The 25,339-nt window shown below is 41.6% G+C and overlaps 1 protein-coding gene across 3 annotated transcripts in view; it reads right to left on the reverse strand.

Moving 5' to 3' along the window:
- The window catches only part of TENT4B (terminal nucleotidyltransferase 4B), a 52,857-nt gene extending 38,010 nt beyond the window's left edge, over window positions 1–14,847 (reverse strand). The window contains exon 1 of one of the 3 annotated variants that reach the window (XM_038368405.2): window positions 14,175–14,847. In XM_038368405.2, coding sequence (XP_038224333.1) covers window positions 14,175–14,689 — 515 coding nt within the window. In that variant the 5' untranslated portion in view covers window positions 14,690–14,847. Of the gene's footprint in view, window positions 1–5,528; window positions 5,547–14,174 lie in introns of those variants that run through there. The other 2 variants (XM_038368404.2, XM_043494849.1) reach the window with 2 other exon arrangements.
- Between the last annotated feature and the right edge of the window lie 10,492 nt (window positions 14,848–25,339).

Genomic DNA, 25,339 nt, shown 5'->3' on the forward strand with positions numbered 1-25,339 from the left:
TTTTTTTTTAAAAGAGCAAGATTGAGGATGTGGTGGGATTACTTCTGACAGTGTCCTTTAAAGAGATTCTTTTAAGCCACCATCACCTTTCAAGAAAAGTTTCAGAGTAGCAGCAATGTTAATCTATATTCACAAAAAGAAAAGGAGTACTTTGTGGCACCTTCAAGACTAACACATTATTTTGAGCATAAGCTTTTGTGAGCTACAGATCACTTCATCGATGCGATCCGATGAAGTGAGCTGTAGCTCACGAAAGCTTATGCTCAAATAAATGTTAGTCTTGAAGGTGCCACAAGTACTCCTTTTCTTATTCAAGAAAAAGCACTGCCGCCAACCTTACTAGCTACAGACATCAGTTCTGGAGGCTCAAGGAGGAAGGCACCCAATGCGGTGATCAGTTTGTCAATTACTTCAGTTTAGACTGCAACAGTTATGCCTGAACACAGATACCTTTCAAACCATTTCCAATGATCTAGCTCTGCCAGTAAATTCTAGTGGCCATTTCCACATTTACAGGGGGTGTGTGTGTGGGGGGGGAGGAGGGGGGGTTTAAAAATCATTTATCAAGCTTAGTGATAAAAAGATTCTGGATAGATGCGTTTTCATTACTGATAACAAGAGGATACATAAAGGCTGTCTGGCATGTCTGGAAAGTCTGTCTGGCATGTATTATATCTAAACAAGAACAAATGACTGGTTTAGCTTGAAAAGTCCGGTTACTCTCAAGGAAAGGGATCTCAAATGTAGCACCAGTGCAATCCCTACTGATAGGAATCTGTAGTAAAATTGTTCAAAAATATGCTAGTCTATAGGGATACTGGAAATGAGTAAGTGACTGCAGTCTTGGGGTTTGGCTGTTCATAATTAAAATGTCAAAGCCTGTTTCCCAAAGCTATTAAAAAATGCTATTGCTTTGATGGTTACTACCATAAAACTGAAGAGTGTCAAACCTCAGAATATACTGTCCCATACTAACAAACAGGTTCATGTATGATTGTGTAATAGATCTGCTTACAGCTATACAAGGCCAAAAGTTTGACGATGGCTGCTAGTCTCTAATTAATTTTGTTCTGAGTTATGATTACACAACAAAAACGAAACATCAGGCAGCATTTACTTCGTGGAGCAAGTTAAACTAGACTCATCCGTTGCACTAAGACTGTCACAGCAATTTTGATCCTTTTAAACTTTAGTAAATGTAGGGCAAACTTGCAAGTAATTCATGTTTAATTAGCAGGAAAACAATTATTTTCAGTATGATGTCCTTTTAACAGCTATTTGTACAGGTAGCCAATGGAATTTTTCAAGTAAAATAGATATACTGTTTGCTACTTGGAAACCAAGGCAATGGTCAAAGCTTTATGAAATGTTTTCTGCATTACATTTTGAAATATTAAAGTGATCTAAAGAAGAGTCCCTATAAATCACTATTGGATTCTCGTATTAAACGTTCAGTCAAAGATTTTTATAAAGGATTAAAAGCTATCACAGATGATTTTACAAGAAGTTTCAAATCTAACAAGGCACCATATGCAACTTAAGTTACAAGCAAAAAGTTCTGATACCAACAAGCCCCACTGGAACGGGATTATTACACTAGAACTGCTAATCATACATATATTATTTGCATCCAGTGCTCTATTTAGACATACTTTACAATGTTAATACATGATAGGCTGACTTGACCTTTTCTCTCTAAATCCAGTCTCAAAGCAAAGATTATTTCCTCTTCTTAATCATGTGACAACACTTCAGTGCCACTATGATAGCACACATTAGAAATATATATATAAAAACAGATAGCAGAGAACTGTATTTTTGCAACTTGCACAGTGCAGTTTGTCTATATTACAGATATGCACATCATATCCACATTCAGCAACCCTGGAACCTGTAGGCAAGATCTGTTTATTTTCCCACACAATAGCCTCCCTAAAGCAGACACAGCAATAAACTAAAACATATTGAACCTGTTCACATTTTTTATTTATTCCAACAGGTGCTTCAAGATGTTCTATCCTGTAAGGGGAGAAACACTCGTGCACTGAAAGGCATCGGATATACTCTCCTGCACTCTCACAGTTGCAGGTGCACAAGGAACAAGTCACACATCTGTTCCAACTGCTGGACCACATCTGGACCTTAAGACCCTGTGACCACTGCCAATACAAAGGCACCAGTGCTCTGAGAAGATAAAATGCTCAATTTCACTCATATATTCAATAACAATTATTTTTTTCTCCATTCTGGTTTTATGGTTAAACTGAAGGTTCCTCTTCCCTTTCCCCTTAAGGCAGCTGGGACATGGGGAGAAAGGGGGAGATGTACTTCTTGGGATGAGTAAAACGATAGATGAGTGCAAGCTTTGTTACTCACTGTAGAGTTAGTGATCTATTTCTACTCTTTTTCAGGTCTCAGATGTTATTGGAGGTAGTGAGTGGAAAGCTGTGGCAACCCTAATAAAATACGCACACTTTGAAAAATTTGTGCATGTCTAACTAACCAACCAACCAACCTTTGGGTTTTTGCCCTTTTTCCCCCCTCCAGCTGATATGCCATGAGACAAAAAAGTTATCATTTTCATTCCATCCATGTCCTCTGTTGCCCCGGGGGCTCAGGAGCTAGTGGAAATAGCTGAGCAGAAGAGAGACCAGTCAAATACCACCTCAGTTGCTCTTCGGCTTGCATGTAGTCATCTTGACATGGGATAGAACCAGTACTCTAAGCCTCCAAATCTGTAACTGAAGGATAAGCAAGAGCATTGAGAGATTGCACTGGATCGGGCAAGCGTAAAGCTGAAGCAGTTCAACCAGCAATTACATCAACAAGTTGGCACAGTACTGGCAGATGTAACAATTTACACTTGGACTGAGCAAGTGCAACTTCAACAGCAGTGATAATGTCTGTGTGCTGCCAGTAGCAACTGTGTGGTAAATGGTGTGGATAGAACTTCTCAGTGCGTAGACTAAGCCCATCTAGATGAGGGCACTGAATACGCATGCTGTGGGAAAGTTCTGGAAGCTGGGGGGAAAACCCCAAGAGCTCCAAAACGAACACTGATATGGAGCAGAGCACCATTGTTCTGGCCACATTCCCATGGCAGGTCCCTTGAAGCATCACAGTGGGAAGAGAGAATCTGTGTGGAGACCAGTGGGTCCTGCTTTGGAGTTGTGATACGTAAGATCCCACCTCTGAGTCCAACAACAAGGATTCCCCTTCCTCTGACAATGGCAGGGCTGATCCAGTGAGTGCCAAGGACTGGTGCTGAGAGCCTGGCATTCAATGGAGCCACCACAAAGGCACCAAGGGCAATGTCTTGGGTGATGGGAGTGATCAGGTTTCCCTTTGATAGTACCAAGGAGCTTCCTGTCCTCCGGTGGTACAGGAGGCTGAATTGCAGGCACAAGTGGCAGCAGTCCTGAAGGACCAGACTCCTGTAAGGAAGGATACACCTGCACCAAGAGGAAGAGCAGGTTTCTTTCTGCCACAAATGCGTCTGGGGCAATTGGCACCAAGTTGGTCTCTTGCTGTGGTGCCAAAAAAGTTGACAGTGCTGCCTCCGCCGAATTTGAGACAATGCCCCTTGCAGAACCAGAGCCAACTAGGCTTTGGTACCAATTTGAAGGAGTGCTTAGGTTTCAGGTGCACTCTTCTCAACTCCCTCAACTCTCTTACCAGACTTAGAGGGTGGAGACCTTCCCCTGGCCAGTGCCCCTCCGGAAGCTTTGTATGTCTTCCTCTCTTCAGGCAAGGGGAAACAGTACTGGGATTTCACTAAAGTTGGAGATCATTTCTCACTGAAGCCACAGTACTTGGCATAAAGTCAGACCAGGATGGCTCCAAGAGTGGCTGGAGCATCACCTCCCCCAGCTGGAATTTCAGCCTATCCTCTCTACCCTTCTTCGTCCAAGGCTTGAACTCCCTGCAAATCTGGTACTGGTCCTTCATATGTGCTTCCCTCAAGCACTTCAGAGAGCTATTGTGCAGGTCGCTCGCTGGCACAGGACTGAAGCAAGAAGGCTTGAAACCCAGTGACCAGGGCATACCTTGAATAGAAAACTTCAAACGAGGAAATCAAATCCAAAAAAATAAATTTAAATGATTTTTATACAGCTAAAGACCAGACTAACTACATACAGTTCACAAAGGTTGAGAGAAATAACTATTCTGCTTTAGATGAGAGTTCCAACAAAAATCACAGGCAGAAAGAAGGAACAGAGTGGGGCTGAGGATGGCTCTGCCCTTGATAACTGCATGTAGTGTCATGCAGCAGCAGCAGGAGCCCAAGTTGCATAACAGGTATACCAAGGGAGAAAATTTCCAACATGCACTGTGTGCACTGACAGTTGAACAGATATTGAAGTCCAAACCACAACCAAAGTAAACATCAAGCCAAGTCAATAAGAGTTTTTCTGCATAGACACCTTGAAATACATTAATTCAACAGTCCAACTAAAAACCTGAGAAATAATTAGAGAAAAATCCAGCTTTATATCCAATGGTTTTAAGCCTGGCTCAGATGTTGACCAACGCTCTATTTGAGCATTTGCAGTCACCATCATTATTCAGCTTAAGACAGTTTTCCCCATTGCATTAGACTGAGCTCAATACTTTAGTAACCTTCATGCATTTTCAGTTAACCAAAAATATCTGACTCCACAAGGATAAAATCATTCAACCATAAAGGTACAAGTTCATGTGAAAACTAAACACAGTTTTCAGAGATAATTTATGTATCAATTTTAGACCAAAACCATAGAAAGAAAACAAAATTGTTGTCTCGATACACATATACGATAATTTGTTGCACACACATCTACAGAGTTCAGAAAGATAGACTGTCTGTTTTGTTTGGACCATCCAAGAAAGCACTGGCTGCTTCTAAAGCCTCCACAAAAGGATTTGAAAGCTAGTGACAAGTTTTAAAAAGTGACCTTGCCCAAGCAAGGGCTTTCCTGTATCAGAGGCATTAGGGCTCACTTGACTGCACCAAGGGAAACGTCTTGGTTGGTCAGAGTGATCAGTAAAACATGATTAAATATTCACTCTATTCAAGCTATATATTTACTAACAACAGGATTAACATCTAGGTCATCAGAAAGTACCTTTTGGGGTCAAAGGCTCCTGCATGACACGGCCCAGCAATATACAACATTTACTGTAATTACAGATGGTGTAAGTGCCAGTACTCCTGTACTGAACCAGAGGAATGCTCCCTTAAAAGGAGGAGTTCCTCTGCCTCAGTCCAGGTATCTATCCTGTTCTAAGGTCCTGGTATTCTTGGGAAAGATTGCTATTGGAGGTTCAAGTTTCAAGATGATTTAAGGTCAAGTTGCTCCTCCTGTAAAATTATTTCATTTGAGAAAGGATGCCAACGCAGCACTCCTGGTCATCAGGATATCCTCCCACCCTCCCAAGGAGAGACACATTAAACCATGCAGATCAGTAAGTCAGAGCAACATGCAAATAAATCAGAAGAAAACCATTTTCAGGCACGACAAAATTCCCCTTCCCTGCAGCCAACTTACATTAGATACGTATGCAGTGCTGTTGTAGCCACATAGGTCCCAGGATATTAGAGAGACTGTTTCATCCTGTATTTAGCTGTGACACTCTGAGTATGTTTCCTAGATCGGATGAAGAGCTCTGTGTAAGCTCGAAAGCTTGTCTCTCTCACCAACAGAAGTTGGTCCAACAAAAGATATTACCTCATCACCTTGTCTCTCTTACTTGAGACATGTCATCTAAGATTACAAGACTTTATCTAATTTAAGAAGCCATCATGCATTTAAAACATGCTCTCCAACAGTTTTCACATTAAGAACAAGAAAGCAGTGTTATTATAATGCTTTTTAAATATAATAGAGGGTCTACATTTTGTTTTCTTACAGCTAGGAGTTCTATACCATGTGCATATGTAAACAAAAGCTAAAGTCAAAGCGAATTCTACAGTTTTTTGTTGTTTTTGTTAGTTGTTTTTGAACAAATTTAACTATCCAATGTTGAAAAGTCAAGATTTATTCTCATTCTGTTAATTAGGAGGATAAGAAACGTTTAAAAACAAGTATGAAATATGACAAAACTGCATGTTTTGTCAGTTAAAAAAAAAAATCACATGTACATCTTCCTAAAATTTACTAGATGCCTTTAAAAAAGGCTTCAGAGTTGAACCAGTGAGTCCTGACTTTTACCTTATTATTTCTAAACTAAATAGGAGTTAAATATTACATGATTATGGGTTATTTTTCAATGGTTTCTTTTTCTTTAGAAAAGATAAGTAATTTTTAATTTTTAGCAATTAGTATGGCTGTTCGTACATTTTAATTTAGCTGCCTGAGCTTGAAATTATATGACAGGCTTTGAGTTGGACTTTGTCTTAATGTGCCATATGAAAACTAGGACAAAGATACAATCCTAACATGATAGTAAGAGAGGATTCAGGGTGAAGGGATTCAAGGAATGAAGATCCTAAAACCCCTTTCCAGACCAGACATTGTTATGGAAAAAGAGTCCACACTTAGAAGTCTGAGGAATCACCAAAGTACACAAGAGCGGTGCCCTTAAAACACTGCTTAATATGTAAGAGTTGATTTGAAAAAAGAACAAAGTAATGCCTGGTGTTTTGTTGTTCTTTTAGACTAAGACACCACTTACCTAGAACCATCCCCAGGGGATGAAATGCCTAAGTCATGAAAACAGAAATAAAAAGTAAGTACTTTTTTCACAAGAACAAAACAAAACAAAACAAAAAAAAACCACCATGGTTTCTTTGCATATGTAGAAACCTGCAGGCCTCTCAGAGTCCCCTTTAGTCATCTATATAAACACGTTGAACATTTTGGCACTGCAAGATTTTTCATGTCCAAAAAAAAAATTGTTATGTAATATTTACAGTATACTTCAAAAAGGTCTCTCAAACTGCCTTTAGCATTACATTTTGAATCCTGTCCCATATTTGTTTTATCTCACTTCTTGAAATAGAGGAACCACCACCACATGCCTTTTGAGATTATGGGCAAAACTCTGATTTTGACTTCCCACAAAACACAGTTAATAGACTGAGGCCAGGTCTACATATATAACTTACATCAGTATAACAACATCACTAGGAGTGTGAAAAATCCACACCCCTGAGTGACACAGTTATACCGACCTAACCCCCCAGTGGATTAACCAGGCCAACAGGAGACGCTCTCCTATCGGCACAGTAGTATCTTTAGTGAAGCTGCGCTGCTGCAGTGCTGTATGTGTAGGCAAGCCCTGAGACGTCTACACAGCCAAAACAAGCTATAATTCTCTTTAATTCCAATAGCAGTCAAGTGACAAAATCAAAAGTGATGGTGGATCTTGTCAGATGTATAAGGAAAAGGATTTGTGACCCAGACACATTCTTGCTCTTTTCCCTCACCATCATTTTCACGTTTTAATACATATTTGTCAGGTTACCAAAAATGGATGAGGCCTTCCTACGAAGCGCAAATTATTCCTTGTGGATTTGTTTAAACAATCTATTCTCATACATTAAAACATATGCAGTACATTCAACTGCAACCTTCATATTATGAAAATCAAGTTCTCCACACATTCAGCAAAACAATGCAACTGCTTTTAAATGAGAAAAACAGTTATCTGTAGAAGTTTACAGGTTTTTAAGTTATTACAATTTTTGTTTTCTACTAAAAATGAAGGACTTCCAAACCTCTAACATGCAAGCTAATCCAACATCAAACCATGTTTAATCACCAACAACTTTTTAAGTCATCTGGTTAAAAAAGTTAGTTGCATAAGATATGGAACTGTTTATGATCAATGACGCCATCATAGACACCTCCCCACAAGACAGTTTGTAAGCCTTCTGGTCACCTTTCCTAAAGAAACAATGCACACCTACAAAAAATAAATAATAATGAACTTCCAAAGTAATCTTCTGAAATCATGGATCATAAATTATGTCACCAGATGTTCAAAATTCCTTCATCTATGGGGATTTTGGGGTATATCATTTAGTACAACAGTGATGGGGTTATCTAGTTATTACAGAAAGCAGGAAGGTCTGAATTCTAATCATCACTTCTTCTATGGTCTAGAGCTATTCCCTTTTGATAGTGTTACCATGGTTCACATTTACATGTCACTCTCCATTTTACCTGACTGCATTTAACATCATTTAAATTTAAAGCCATTAACATTTCGAAACAAAGAACAAATACACCCTATAACTCACTGGCCTGTGCACCTAAGAACACTCCAGCAACAAAATTTCACTTCTCTTCTCTTCACGGCTTCAGTTTTATCTGCTCAAAACAAACAAACAAACAGATATTCAGTATATCTAACGTGTATTTCCCCTTGATGCAGGATCTCCTCACGGATCTACTCCCAACAGGATTACACTCTGCATGCTGTCTGCCTGGGAATGAGGATGAGCTGCTCTGTTCCTTTCTAGCCTGCTCCCTGTGGGATTACGCTCTTTAGGCCATCCACCTGAGAATCAGAAACTGGGTTCTTTCCTTTGATCCTGGGACTCCTGCAGGAGCCATCTTATTCCCTGTGATTCGCCACCTCAATTTAGTTACTTGCTGGTTTTTATAAGGACTATGTGATTTTCAAGCTAGTACCTGGTCCCTACCCTCATACCATCAGCGGAGAGACAACTGAGGAGTCATAGGTGGGGCGAGGCCAGCAACACTGCAATACACCACAAACCTCTGCTGTGTAAAAGGAAAAAGCCAACCAGTCAGCTAAGCATCCAAAACTTCAGAACTGAGTGTGGAAAGCCTGGACAAAGATGCGTCTTGCAAGAAATTCTTAAATGTGGCCACTCTTGGGGTTATATGCATTTTGAATAGAGTGAATTCTGAAGGCGCAGGACAGCTGCTGAGGAAGTCCAAATTCGGCTCACAATCTTCAGCTTTCGCAAAAAAGAAAAGGAGTACTTGTGGCACCTTAGAGACCAATAAATGTAGTTGAGCATAAGCTTTTGCTCACGAAAACTTATGCTCAAATTAATTTGTTAGTCTCTAAGGTGCCACAAGTACTCCTTTTCTTTTTTACGAATACAGACTAACACGGCTGCTACTCTGAAATCTTCAGCTTTGACAAACATTACTGAGTAGCATTTGTAACAGAGCACTATCTTTTTAAGTCTAGTCTACACATAGAGACCAGCTACTTGTATTTCATCCAGAAGTGTATTTTCAGTCTAGAGTAGAGCACGGATATAATATGCTCCAACAGTTCTGCCCAACTCAGACGTTTACTTTCTCTGCCTTAGTTCTTATGCCATTGTATTATAACATCAGATACTGAATTAGAAGGATGAGAAGATTCGTTTTGTAAACACTTTACCGGCTTCATTGAAGCCCAGTGTGGTAGCAGCCTCTGAAATTCAGAATGAATTCCATGATCAGCCTAAATTCCCTCCCCACATTCTTTTGCATCTGAAATGTTGGCGGAAACATTTCAGTTATGCTAATATAGGAAAATACACTTCTCATATGTTTCAATGTGTGCTTTTTTTTAAAACACTTAAGACTGTATAAGCCAGAAACTCCAAATTTAGCTTGTCTTGATTAGAACTCACTGAAATCTACAAAACACATCTCTAATTTTCTTCATACTTTAAAAAGATATATATATCACTAAGACTACTTTAGTGCTATTTTGCCACTATAGCTCAAAACAATACACTACTCTGCTAAGGTACTGTGGCAAAGCAAATTCATTTAAGTAGTCTTTGCCAGTATCAAATATATGTCTCTAATCTCACACATATATGAATTACAACTTTTCAGTTGAGTTTTTGATTTTATTCTTTTTAACACCACCATTGGCAAAGTCTGAAAAGCAGGTATTATACACAAGGTAAATTTTTGGTGTAAAGCAATTTGTTAATTTCACAGGTCACTTTAATGTCAAGAAATTTACAGGATCAGTTAGGAAATTGCCAAATTAAGGATTCTAGAGCATGGAAAATAGGAATAAAAGAATGTATCCATGTGATATTTTCTATTCCCTTTATCTTTGATAAATGCAAGCTTTAATATATTATTGTTTGTTAGCAACATATACCATACAACTCAGAATGCATACTACAGCTCACTTAACTCTGCAAGAGCAGCATTAACTTTTAGAATTGACTGACTTTTGAATGCTTAATATTTAAGCCTTGATAATGCAAAAAATTGTATGAAGTTACGTACACTGAAGACACACCATAATAATTTCTGAATCTTAATATTACAGATCACAAGTGTATCATTTTAATATTCATTTAAATTCGTTACATCTGTAAAACATTTTAAAAACAAATATTATGTTTCTCAACCCAAATCCAAGATCAAAACAGAAACACAGATATACCTGATGGAACATGATGACTGTCGAAAGAGATAAATAATATGCATACCAAAATATTGTCAATATTTCAACATGCATGTTTAATTTAATTTAGTCCTCTAAACTTCAGTGATCACTATTACATACTATTAAGTATCTACCCATACTGTCCTTGGAGGTAAGAACTATGGACCTGATTTTCAGAATGTTGAAACCCTAGATCCATAAACGGTTTGTTTGTATTCCCACTTGTACACCCATTTTGCACAAACACAGTTAAACATGCAATTGTTATCACCCCATCGGAATGTAAATATCACATTGCAACTGTGGTAACTGTGTAAGTAAAGGAGTTTTGGAAATAACTCATCTAATTTTTCTGAAAATTATGATTATGTATTCCGTAACTTCACACTAAGTAAACTAACACAAAAGTGAAAAACAAACAGAAACCTTCAAATTACATATACTTTTTTATATCATCAATGTCAGGGCTTTTCTAATTTCATGTCAATAATTTGTGTAACATAATCACAAGCAAACCCAATGGCCAGGCTTTAACTGGAGTTATCTTTGCTAAAAGAAGAAGCTGTGATTTTTTTTCCCTATCTTGGAACCCTTTTGTACAAAGAGTTATTTTTAGGACAGGTTCAACATGGAACCTGTATACCTCTGACAGCATCTTCTTAAATCCCTGACAGCAACTAAAACACCTTTCATCTAGTTAGCAATTAAATTGTAAACCAACTAACTCTCCTAATTCATATTTAAAAAAAAAGTACAATCTGCACTGAGTTGCAGTTACATTACTTCCATCTGGGGGTTCTGGTGACACTGATTATCCAGCTGCTCTTATGATTGATGTCACCCAGGAGGCCTAAGTAATAACTTGCTTATATTTCACTGAAGCTCATCCAGTGTTTTCTGGATCTTCAATAGTGGGAAAAGTTACAGTGGATTTACAAGCAGAAAAATATTTTTAAAAAATCCTCCCATCTCAAACTAAATATATGACAGAACAGAAAATAAACGCAAAAAAAAGCTATTTTCCAAAATTAAGCGTTGGACACGTTCTGACCAAGTAATTTAATAATAATTTTTTAAAAACTGTCCATTCCCAGATAAAACTATCCAGCACTTAAAACTCTTCACAACAGTTATGGAAGATTTCATTCTCTAAAGACTGCAAAACTTTAAACAGGATCCCATCACTTACAGTGTAACATTTTAACTAAATAGCCTAAAATTAGAAGTAGAGGGCAATACAAGAATTGACAGGAGAGTAGGAAGCCTCTGGTTACATAGTTGTGACAGCAATATTAGGTACCCAACTTGAGACACCCTGAAATAGCCTTATTTTGAAAAGGCAAATGCACACCACTTTCCGAAAATCAGGGTCCTTTGAGACATTTCAAGATGGGCACACAAAAATTAAGCTACCCAAAAGCACTAGTAATTTCTAAAAATACAGCCCATCTCAATGAGCCCCTGGAAGACACATGAGCTCAACAGCTGGCTGCTCAACATAAGTGCACCTTGGTCTTAGGAAAAGCCCCATTCACATTACATCCAGCACGTGAACCATGCAACCAAACCTCACTTTGTGAAAAGAACTGAAATAGGGAAAAAGAAAAGGAGTACTTGTGGCATCTTAGAGACTAAAATTTATTTGAGCATAAGCTTTCGTGAGCTACAGCTCACTTCATAGGATGCAGCTGTAGCTCACGAAAGCTTATGCTCAAATAAATTTTAGTCTCTAAGGTGCCACAAGTACTCCTTTTCTTTTTGTGAATACAGACTAACACGGCTGCTACTCTGAAAACTGAAATAGGGAAATCGCTGAACTAACCAAAGACACTCCACAACTGACATGCTCCTGTCTTGCACTAACTACAAAGACAATTATCCAAAGTTAGATACTATATTTTGCAACACACAAGCTTTAAAAAAAAAAAAAAAAAAAAAAGTCATCCACCACCATACAATCTCCATTAAGAGAGTATGTGAATGTGTGCGTGAAGTAAAAAGAGTCCAAGTGGTTCTCCCCAGATCTCTCACATACAACATTAGGTGGATCTATGCAAATACTGTCACCTTCATATAGAAAATGGGAATATGACAGCAGGTGATGTTTGTTCATCTACCTCACCCACATGTTCACCCATCACCAGATGGTGTGTTAGACAGAGTACCAAATATATATATACATACAGCACAGAAGGCAATTTATACAAGACATCCAGAGTTAGAAGAGGTCCATATAAACCACACATGGACATTCCACCAGATTGTGTTTCTGCCTCTCAGAGAGGGAAATAGTGTCAGCTGGAGAGCACTGCAGAAATGGCAATCTTGTATCTGTACCATCAGACCTCAGCAAAATATACTCTCTATGTAAGCGTATTCAGTGTCAAAAGGAAAGATCTGTGAAGTACGTGGACTGTTCTATTAATACAACAGGACATAAAAGCAATCAGAGCAAGAGGGTGGTGCAAAATGTCTCACCAAATGATTTGAACACATGTGCAATTTTAGTAGAAGATATGCGAAGAGTCATAACTCTGAAAAACATGCTCATCTCCTTGATGCGAGTGTACATACATGCATGCAACGGCAGGCTGTTTCACAGTTTCCCCACCACCATATACCATACGCACAACAGGTGATGTCTGAGAAATATGCCTCACCCCTCCCATGTGTATGTGCACTCACAGTGACATTAGGAAGGTCTTCTACAAATAATAAACGTATATACTAAAGCTTCCCCCGCCCATCTCCAAAGTGCTTTGCAGACATTCATTAATTAAACCAAGGGTGAAACCCACAACACGAGTGCATGCAGTGACAACAAGAGGAGTCTGCAAGGCAATCCCTCTCTCCTGCATATAGGCGTGTCTGCAACATTAGTATTCATACAGACACCTCCCTGGGCATTTCCAGAACTGCATATGTTTTGTTGTAATTGAAGACTGTCTTTACATACTCTGAAACTAGATACTATTCCCTGCCAGTGTCTGCAATCAAATTAGAAGATTTCCATCCACTAGGGTCCTTAACCTCACATGTACAATATGCTTCCTAACAGTCCTATCCTACATATGTCTGGGAGCAGAAAAGGCAAGGACTCCTGCTCATTGGTGTATAACATGTTGGTTGTGCAATATACCCCTCCACTTTTCTGTGTATCATTCTCTCAGATATTTTTAACAAGCCCATTGCCATGGTGTGCAAGAGAAAACAGATCAAGAGGAAATGCCTTTGAAATAATTCTTCCTTCCCCCAAATGTGAGCCTGCCTCCAGGCAATGACAGCCAGAGAAGATGCCAGAGTAGGTAACATGCCTCCCCTCCCTCTCCCACCTGAGTGTGCATCTGTGCAACGGCAGCAGGAAGCGATGCCTGTGAAAGATGCTCCTGATGTGTGACAGCAGAAGGTGGTTATAGAACAGTCGTGTCTCTCCCCACCCCCCCAATATGGGTGCCTGTGCAATGACAGCAGGAGGGCCTGCAACAGGCCCCACCCACTCCCCACAGATGGGTGTCTGTGACAGCGGGGGATGGGGACTGAGCATGCTCGGCTCTCCCTCCCACCCCATGTGCGTCCCGTCAGGGCAAGAAGAGACGGCGCCATGGGAGCAGATGCCCCAAAGCGCCGGCCGGCTCGGCCCCCCACGAGTCGCTTCTCCTCACATGTGCGGAGTTTCCCTGGCCCTGCGGGGCCTCCCGCCCCCTTGGATCCCCTAGGCCTCTCCCTGCCCCACCAATCCCCTCCCCCGCCCCAGTTGCTCCGTGTCGCCCGCTGCCCCGCTCCCCTCACGGCCACGCCGGGGCGCTTACCCCACGACTCCCGGGCTGTAGTTCCTCCCCTTCCAAGGGGTGTCGGTGAAGAGCGGCTGGGCCTGCTCGCTGGCGGCCGGCCCGTCCCCCGGGGCGGGGGCCCCGCTCTGCTCGGGGGGCCCCAGGAGGATGGTGTAGTTGAGCCCGAAGGTGCTGGCCTTGTTGTCACGTTTCCTCTTGTTGCCGGCGGCCGAGGCCGAGGCGGCGGGCGGCGCCCCCCGTGCAGGCCGGGCCCAGGCGGTGGGCCCCGGGGGCGGCGCGGCCTGGTGGCGGCTGTGGTTGTGCTGGTTGTTGGCGTTCTCGAGCGGCAGGAAGTCGGGCTGGGGGTCGATGCGGGGGACGCGGTACATGCCGGGCGGGGAGGCCGGGCCCACCCCGGCGGGAGCGCTCTGCTGCCGCTGCTGCTGCTGGAAGTACAGGTTGCGGACCCCCTGCGTGGTCTCCCAGATCTGCATCCACAGGCGGTTCGAGGGGCCGAGCTGCTCTGGCTGGAACCAGGCGATCCGGGGATCCATCAAACGGGGACCAACCCCGGCTGCCTCCGCTCCCGCTCCGCGCCGGCCGCCGTCGCCAAGACCCTGTCACCGGGTCCCAGCGCTAATGGCGGCTCCTATGGAAAGGCAGCTCTGCGCCCGCCTGCGCTCCACACAGCCCCCGCCCCTCACGGCGAGCGAGGCGGGGCCCGCCGCGGCCCCAGGCCTACGGGCCGCGCGCAATAAAGGGGAGGCGGTGGCGGCCGCAAGGGGCGGGGAGCCGCGTTATTCGTGGGCCCTCTAGTACGTGAACCCCCCCCCCCCCTTCCAGCAACCTGGGCCGTGTCCCCTCGGCCCTCTCCCGCCTAGTGCTCTTCGCTCTGCCCGTCTTCGTGCGCCTAGCCCCGTTCCCTCCACCCCATTGATTCTCCCATTCCCTCACCCCATTCTCGCAGGGCCATCGCTACCCCCGCCCCCCCATTCTCCCCCCCCGGGGGCCCCCCTGCTCTCCCAGCCTCTCCCTCATTGCTGTGTTTTTGAGCCGCTCAATATTCAGTCGTCACACATTAAAGCACTATCCTCTGGCCTGACGCGAGCCCCGCGAAATTGTTAGGGCGTCCAGGTGCCAAATCAGATGTCGGGAACAGAAAGCCCCCTCCAGGAAACGTTTCATTGCAGGGAAAACAGGTACGGTGCCCTAATCTTGCACTATGGGGATTCGCCCAAATGGTTCTTTGCACAATGGGGCTCCTCGAGCAGACGGGGCCACGGGGGCCGATCCGGTCTCGGCCTCAAGATCTTGATTTGGATTTAAATATCACCCCGCCCTGTGTGCACTAGTGTCTGAAAATGAGAGAAAGTGAATCGGATTACAGACAAAGAGGAATTGAAATGGAAAAAGTAAACAAACTGCATAAATAGTACGAAGAAAGTTTGATTTCCTTATTAGTAACAGGAGAGGTATTTTGTTGTTCTAAAGGTTTAAAATCGTTTTTTAAAATATTTACTTTTACCTTCCTATTGTTCAGTCTCATTACTGAGTTAGAACCATGCTATTCTTGATAGTTCAGGAAGATGTGCTTTGATAATTATTTCATTATATTTTTCCTTTAATTGTTATAATTAATTCCATAAAATACATGCAGATTGGTGGATTTTTGAAAGCACTATGTTTCCACTTCCTAAAATACTATAACAAATCTGAACTCCGGGCCAAATGGGACTACACAGCAGCAGTGAGGGTAGAAATTGAATTATTTGGCCCTCTCATGGCATGTGAACTATAAACGTCTGAGTCCATGCAGAAGAACACATACAAATTAACCAGTTTATTAACTATGCAGAATATTACACTGCTAAATTGCAAGGAGGGAGCATTGCATAGGCATGTTATTATTAAATGGTCCCAACCGTGCAATGAAGTTTATCCCTCACTTAAGCCTTGTAAGTATTACTTCATGGTCCAGACCATGTATACCTGTTCAACTGCCCTTGTTGCTGACACCTGTTGTTAGCAATAGATTATTTTCTTAGCATAGCTAAAGCCTGAGATAGAGTAGAGTTCACACCTTTGCTGTTGCTATTTTTCGTTGGAGATCATTCTTTGCAAGACTGGGTTAAAGGTGACCTACAAAAAAGTGGGGAGGGAAATAGGGTTTTTTTGTTTTGTTATGACATATAAAAAGGCCTGGACATTTTTTGGAGAGGTTATTCTGGTTTATTTTTACTTTAGAAATTCAAGTTTTGTCTAACCTGTAAATTTATGGCTGTGGATAACTGAATCTGGGAATAAGAATGGGAGTAAGAACCAACTGCCCTCTAGTTTTCTAGACTACAGTTCCTATCATGGGTTTCAGAGTAGCAGCTGTGTTAGTCTGTATTCGCAAAAAGAAAGGGAGTACTTGTGGCACCTTAGAGACTAACAAATTTATTTGAACATAAGCTTTCGTGAGCTACAGCTCACTTCATCGGATGCATTTGGTGGAAAATACAGTGGGGAGATTTATATACACACCCAGAGAACATGAAACAATGGTCCTATCATAGGGTCCCTAAAGCATCTACTCCAAACTGTATTGGAAAACCTGTGCATAGTTGTGAACATGTCGAGTTTGGACATAAGGTGTGCTACAGATGTTCTGGGGGGCTAAAAGATGGTTAGGATGCCAAATTTCTCTAGGCCTGTAAAGACTGGAGAATTAGGGAGAAATGTCAAAAAGCCAAGAGAATGAAAATTGAGCAATTAGAAGGAGAAAGGGTTTTTAGTTAGACTTAACTGTATGTTTTTTGTTTTATACTTAATATCTGTCATATAATTTTATACTACCATCAATCTTTATAGTATTTGAATACCTTCCACATAAAATCAGTAGCAGTAGCAAAGTCCTTAGTGGATTTAATGGAATTACTGGCACTTCTCCCTTAAATCTCTGCTTGGGTTAGGTTTTGGGTTTTTTTGTTTTTGGTGGGAAGGCTGTGAGAGGTCTGGGATAAAAGGGGTGTTTAAATTATGAATGTCACTTACACTGGAAAGGCTTTCTCAAAGAGGAAGGCTTTGCAACATTTCCTAAAGATGATTAGACTCTGTATTCACATGATGTCCTGTAAAAGATTGTTCCATAGCTGGATCCCCTCAACAGAGAATGCTTTGTCCCCAGCTCTCATGTTTTGTCCTGGGCTTTGCAATCCACATTATTGCAGTGGAGCACAGCTACTCTGATCAATATTTTGTCTGATGTAGCTGGGGCTTGATACATTAATTGCTTTGAAAATTAGGACTAAGGCCTTTAAACTGGCATCACAAACTGATTGGGAGCTAGTGTAGGGACTTGAGCATAGCACATCTTGGAGAAAGGAAGCCATTTTTATATACTCAATATCTCTGTAATTAAGGTACAAGCACTAACAATATATATTTTTGGAGACCCCCAACAAGTTCTGCAACAAAATCACAGAAGATCTGAGTTGATGTTTCTGGTATTTCAATTACTTAAAAAATAAAAAAGAGGCAGGATTTTTTTTTTAAGTTGCCTTCTCCTTCCAGTCTCTTTACGTATGATGAAGAAAAAAAGATGGGCACAAGTCCAATTTAAAAATAAATTGAGATCACCCATAAGAGGGCAGTAAGCAATGACAAATTGCAGCTTAGACCCCGATCTTGCAAACAGTGAAGCCAAATTGATTTAGTTTACACTCGCATGTGTAAAGTTATACATGTGCCTAAGGCCCCGTTTGTGTGGCAAGTTTGTGTGCAGTAAAGCAGCTTTGAGCACTGTAACTCCTGAGGTGTACACACTGCCAAGCCATTTAGTGCGCAGAAACTACGCAGATGCATCGCTCCACCCCGATGAGAGGCGTAAAGCTTTCTGCACCAGGGGTGCAGCACTGTGGTGCCAGTGTAGACACCGTGGTGATTACAGCGCTGCAGTTAGCCTCCGGGAGGTGCCCCGTGTATGGCTTCATAAGCCACAGCATTAAGGGATAGGCGGGGTTTCCCAGGATCACGATGGGCATTTCAACTTCCCCTATGGTGATCTTCTGGTCCGGGAAGAAAGTCCCCGCTTGCAGCTTCTTGAACAGGCCAGTGTTCCAAAAGATGCATGTGTCATGCACCTTTACAGACCAGCCTGCGGTAATGTCTGTGAAATGCCCACGGTGATCCATAAGTGCCTGAAGAACCATTGAGAAATACCCCTTGCGATTAATGTACTCGGTGACTAGGTGGTCTGGTGCAAGAATTGGAATGTGTGTGCCATCTATCACCCCTCCGCAGTTAAGGAAGCCCATCTGTGCAAAGCCATCCACAATCTCATGCACATTGTCCAGAGTCACGGTCTTTCGGAGCAAGATGCGATTAATGGCCTTGCACACTTCCATCAACATGACTCCAACAGTTGACTTTCCCACTCTGAACTGGTTAGCGACTGATCGGTAGCAGTCTGGAGTAGCCAGCTTCCACAGTGCAATCGCCACATGCTTCTCCATTGGCAGGGAAGCTCTCATTCTCGTATCCTGGCGCTGCAGGGCTGGGGCGAGCTCATCAGACAGTCTCATGAATGTGGCTTTCCTCCTGTGAAAGTTCTGCAGCCACTGCTCGTCATCCCAGACACACATCACAATGTGATCTCACCACTCAGTGCTTGTTTCGCAAGCCCAGGCGTTCCACTGTGGTCAGCACCTCTGTGAATGCCACAAGCATTCTCATGCCGTAGCTAGTACACGTGGCGGATCAATGTCACACTCCTCTTGCCTTTATATTTTTAGGAATAAATCCACTGCCACTCGTGACGTCTTGGTCAGTGCGAGTAGCATTCATCAGCTCAGGATCCGTTCCTGCAGCCAAAAAGAGGCAGGGCAGAGCGGGTAGTACACAAACCGTTGAAAGATGGTGCCAAATGTGGACGGAAGCACAGGGATTGCTGGGATGCAAAGCAATGCGTCACGGGGCATTGGGACAGGACCCAGGATGCCCATGACCCCTTCCACCTTCCCACAAGTCTTAGCAGTAAAAGAAAAAGAGGTGCTCTGTGGGATAGCTGCCCAAAGTGTACCACTCCAAATAGCACCGCAAGTTGAACACGCTATTGCACAGGCAGCTGTCAGTGTGAACTCACAACAGCGGTTTTCCTTTGGTGCTCTCTGAGCGGCACTGGAACTTGGCAAGGGTAGATGTGCCCTAAGTCTTTGCAGGACTGGGGCATATTTGAATCTTCTGAAAAACCATGTTGTGTATGTTTAATAAAACACTTAAAATCCATCGTTTGAAAGGTGTCCCAGCACTAATCCTTAGGCCGGGCAAAGTGAGGCCAGGATATCTGAAAAGTGTGATGTCACAAAGGGAGCAGACTTCATTAGGCTGTCCAAAAAAACCCATACAAAAAACCAACTGAGCATCCTCAGAAATGACTTTTCAATCAAAATTTTTATTCTCCACCTCTCCCTCAAACCTAGTAAAAGGCCAACCTGTCAACGAAGATTATTTACTTTAAAAAATAGCATGCAGAATTTGTTTTTAGATCAGCCATTCTTAAGTTAACCAATTACAGCAATAATTAAATAAATAAAAATGCTGAAAGTGTTTTTCACTCTCCAATAACTCAAAAATTGCTAGTATAATTTTCTTTAAAAGTTTTTTTAAAAACCCATTCATCTCAGGGATAAGCAATGGAAAGTTTTAGTCCCAGAGGAGAATTTTTAGCAAATCAGTAGCATGAAAATGGAACTCCCACCAATGAAACCCCCATCAATCTATTTAAATCTAAGCACTTATACCGCCCCCCATTACCCCTAAGTGCCTCACAAACATGAGTGGATTTATCTTCACAAATGCCCCTGTGAGGTAACAAAATCCTTTTAGCAATCACAAAAGTTATAACAGTATATAGAATACTTAAAATGGTGTCTGCTGTTCAGATGTGATGGAGATTTATTCTGGGGCATCTCAGTACTTGTATCCCACAATGCAAGGAGCTCCTGAACTCCCACTTAAATAAAATGTGGTGCACTGTATGTCATAAATAATACAGCAAAGTCAGAGTGTTGGCTACTGGGTTGTATCATTTTCCTGGTACTTTTCTTAAACAAGATGCCCATTTGAAATACAGATCCCTAGTCTATATTCATAATTGTCTCTCTCTCCTACTGTTTCTCAAGTAGTGGACTTCCTTCCCCCAGCTCCACAACCACTCCTGCTCCAGGCCACTAGTAGCTCCTTTCCTCGATGGAAATCATAACGAACAGCTCAGATTTGCTTGCTTTACATAGAAGATGCTTCTCATACAAATTAGAAGGGTCTCTGACTCAAAGCTCTCCGGTTATACAATTTGAGTCACTGAAATACTATTAACAATGTCAAACTTTCTTTAATATTACAGGCAAAGGAACGCAGGCCAAACTTTCCAAAAGATCTGTATGTGAAAATTCGTATAATAAATATTTTTCTTTCTTGATTATGTATATATTTTAGTTATCAACATAACTTCAACAAGATGTAAAAATAACAGTCTATCAGGAAACTATTTAACAGCATAAAAATTAAACATATTCAAGGCCCTACTTGAATCGTGAGAGGATTGTCCAAAAATTGCATCTGAGTTGCAGAAAAGCCATGGATAATCATGGAAAAATAATAATGGACATTATTTGCAGTTAAAAGGTCCATTATTACTTTTCCGCAATTTTCCACTGTGGGCCACCCAGGGCTGAGAGCAGGGGTCCTGCTGTCAACTAACCCCCGCTGCTCCCACTGTCAGCCCCACACATGGCAGGACTCCCACTGTCAAAATTGCAGTGAAAGTCTAATATTGAGGGATCTGCATGAGGTGGGTTCCCCCTGAGGTGACACCTGGAACTGGGGTACCACTGAGCCCTCTGACGCACCAGCCTGGACTTCCTCTCACACTATGCTGCTGTGACATGCAGCAGACCTGCTCCTGGTTTTACATGTCCATTGAGATACACACAGATAGGGACAAACTCAGCTGCAGTTACTCGCAAGCTCTCTGCCTAGCCACTGCACAAACCAAAAGTAGAAAGGCTAAAGCCAAGGTAACTCTCAGCTTCCCAGGCACGCACCCCCTCTGGAGCATAAATCCAAATTATATTGTCTTGCGCTTCATATGGAACTGTATAATGCAAGTTCATAGAGTTCCTTCCCGCTCAGTATGGAGAGGAATATGCAACAACCCCTCTGAGCTCAGATTCCCACACACTTTATTCCAAACTCACTGGTTTAGATTAAAACATAAAAAATTGACTACAAAGATAGATTTTAAATGACAGACAGATCAAAGCAGATTACCTAACAAATAAACAAAAATGCTAACTAAGCTTAATATACTAGATAGATTGGATACGAATTAGCAGATTCTCACCCTAACTGATGGTACAAGCAGACTTGTAGATTTTTAAGGCACAAGCTGCATTAGCTTTACAGCTTGGGTTTCTCAGGTCTTCACACACAGGCTAGAAATCCCTTTAGCCTGGGTCCAGCACTTTCCCCAGTTCAGTCTTTGTTCCTCAGGTATTTCCAGGAGTCCTCTTGTGTGGGGAGTGAAGAACAATCGATGATGTCACTCCCTGCCTTATATACTTTAGCATGTGGCGGGACCCCTTTGTTTCAAAACATGGTTTCCAGACCAGTTTGTGGAAAAATATTGACATTTCAAGATGGAATCCAGAGATATGTGGTCTGGTCACATGACCTTGCATATTTTGCTGAGTTATAGCAGCCATTACTTACAGGCTGTCTTGAAAGTTCACAGGGAGGTTAAGTTCTTCCAGGATCCATTGTCTTTGCTGATGGGCCATCAGTCCCGTCTGGTTTATTCATTGTTGTACCTGAAGGGCTGGCTGTAGGTGTTTCCCAGAGTAAGCCCATTTGAAATACAGATCTCTAGTCTATATTCATAATTTCAGATACAAAAATGATACATGCATACAAATAGGATAATGATATTCAGCAAATCATAACTTTTCCAATGACACCTCACACAACCTGTCTTGTACAAAATGCATCATAATTATGCCTTAATTATATGATAATATCATTGTGAAGAATATGGAGTACAGTGTCACATTGCAATTTCCATATCATCATGAATTAAGTAGGGCCTTAAACATATGACATTTCATACTACCTTGCCAGAAAGTAATTGATTGCTTGTCTTGTTTATTACAGGACAAAATTAAAACAATTAGGGGAAAAGATATAGAAGCAAAATGATATTAAAGTGTAATTAGTTTTCAGAAATAAGTTCTTGATTGGTGCAGAATTCAGGTGTTTGGGATGAATTTTAGGACTTCTAAAAGGAGTTGGCTTGACAGCCCTAGGGTTTCATTCAGAGAACAAATACAGACAATAAAAGCTTTCCCACACAGCCTTATCAATGTGCCTCAGCTCTGATCATGATGCAGAAGTCCTCTAAGAGTGAGAGAGCAGGTCAGTCCTCAATCCCTGGCCTCTGTTGAGACTGCCACAAGAGTTTCCAGTCAAGTGTTATGGTTTTTATGATGTGGACTGAGAACACCTGCTCATTTCACATATGCCAGAAAAGAGCCATCAGATAACTCAGTACTACCCTGAACTGGATTTGAATTTGCAACAACAGGTACAAGGCTCTATATTCCTTATAAATCCCCTGAGAATAGCTGTCCTGAAAATCAGTTATTGAGAGAAACTGAATTTTCAAGTACATGGTTTTTTGTTATGTAACATACTAATATTCCACAAGGTGTGCGCTTCATTTACAACTATAACAGTGAATTGCAGAATTCCATACAAATTCTGGTTTTAATGTAATAGTTTTTATAACAATATTGTGTTCTCTCACTTCACATCCCATCTTTAATTTGCTCTCACTTTTGTATCTTAAGTGGGAGAACATCACATGCTACAAACAAACAGACCAATACTGCTTAAAAGTTAGGCCTTTTGGAGCAATGGACAGTTAAACCAGTTAAAACCTTAACTTTAATGTAAATAAGTGAGGCATTTTCTGAATTTGTCAAAGCATGACAAGTCAACTGTATTTTAACAAACACTTTTTGGAATGTTTCTGACTGGTGTTTATTTTTACATCTGCAAAAGAAAGCCAATAGGGACAATTATTCCTTATTTGTGCAACCTGGGATGCATCAATTCGCAGACTGAGGAAAAGGCAGAGAAGCAGCAAGTACAGCCTGCCCTACTGTTACTAGTGGGGAGCAAAACAGGAAGTTCACTTTCCTGAATTCCTTTCCTTTGGGTAGTGGGCCTACTTATTATTAACTGGGATCCTAATTTTCTGTGATAAAAAACAAAACAAAAAATACCCCAAATCCACATTTTCCGTAATTAAAATGAAATGCTGAATTTAGTTCCCCTAGCCAACACAACAGTTAAACATAATGCTGTATTGATATATTTACAATTTTTAAGCTGACAACCTGAGCCCCACCATTTCTCCTGGATTAGCCAAATGTTTGATTATCTGATCCGACCCCGATCCCAATTAGATCAGATAATTGGGGTTCCACTGTATATGTTTTTTTTTTCCCCAAAATATAAAAACTAAAGATTCTCTGTAAAAATGCGAATTCCATGTTTTACCGTGCTAAGCAGATTTCTAGGATCCCTGATTATTAAACACATATGGCCATACTGGATCAGACCAATGGTCCATCTAGCCCAGTATCCTGTCTTCCAACAGTGGCCGATGTCAAATGCTTCAGAGGGAATGAACAGAACAAGGAAACATATCGGGTGATCCCTCCTCCTCTGTCATCCAGTCCCAGCTATTGGAAGTCAGAGGTTTAGAATCACCCAGAGCATGGGGTTGTATCCCTGACCATCTTGGCTAATAACCATGGATGAACCCATCTTCCATGAACTTATCTAATTCTTTTTTGAATCCAGTTATACTTTGGCCTTCACACTATCACATGGCAATGAGCTACACAGATGGGCCATGCATTGTGTGAAGAAGCCATCAAGAATACATATTGTGGGAGTGGCCAAAGGTCTCAGGTGGGATCAAAGTTGCATTATGCTGAGTGTTATACAAACACAGATAACAGGACAACCCCCAGGCTGCAGGGTTTGAGACAGACTGGGGTTGGTGACAGGCATAAACTGACAAGCAAATGAATATGGTATCAGAGTAGGCATCTGAAATATATTTACTCTGTGTGACTGTATGAATTGATACAGGATGTTAAGACCACAATAGTCTCTGCCTTCTCTCTGGATCCTCACTGCAGGCCATATCCAAATCATTCCACTTTTTCCTTCATAACATCTCTAAGATCTGTCTTTGTCTGTATCCAGATTACCAAAGTTCTTATCTGCATCCTCTTCATCTTCCGCTTGGACTACTGCAACCCTGTCCTCCTTAGCCTGGGCTACTGTAATCTTGCCCCCACTTTAAATCAATTTAAAAGGCTACTTTCAAAAATAATCTCCCTAGCTCATCAGTTCAGTTGTGCCATTCCCTCTTTTAAACCAACTCCTAATCCTTATTTTATCTTTGCAAATTAGCTCCTCCTTACTTTTCCAGTCTCTTATCTCACTAGGTCATTCCATCAGGAATGAGCAGCCTCTTTGCTGATGTGTAAGTGGGAAAAGTGTACATTTTCTTCCATCCTGACCTGTATGCATGGACTACACTCCCCTAATTAAATTACACAGCCACTACCACATTCTCCCCCATGACCTCTCTCTTCTATGAGGTCAAAAGCACAGCATCCAATGAGGGTGATCAGGTAGGTGATATATTAAGCTCTGTTATTCGCTTTATTTAAAAAAAAATATGAACTCTCCAAACTGTACACTTGGCTAGTTATTTATATTACTATAGTGCCTTGGAATTTCAATAAAGGTCAGAGCCCCATTCTGCTAGGCGTTGTACAGAGAAGTAACAAAAGCAACAGGCCGTGTCACAGAGATTTTACAAACTAGGTCTGAGGGCATAGTAGATGGATAGAACAGATTAACAGGGAGGGGTACAATAAAAACAGAGTTTAGCATAAAAGCTGAAGTCTGTGCTCACTACTTGCCTAATCAATGACAGATGGTGAGGATCTAGGAGGGGTAGTAGGGTCATCTTGCCAGGTCCTATATAAATCAGAATGGATTACAGTCCAGGTTCCCATCCTCTCAGGTAATGGAAGGTGCTGAGTACTACTGGTGAGAAGGAATTAACAAAACTTGTTATG

Source organism: Dermochelys coriacea, chromosome 12 (assembly GCF_009764565.3).
Source record: "Dermochelys coriacea isolate rDerCor1 chromosome 12, rDerCor1.pri.v4, whole genome shotgun sequence".
In the NCBI taxonomy this organism is placed as follows: Eukaryota; Metazoa; Chordata; order Testudines; family Dermochelyidae; genus Dermochelys; species Dermochelys coriacea.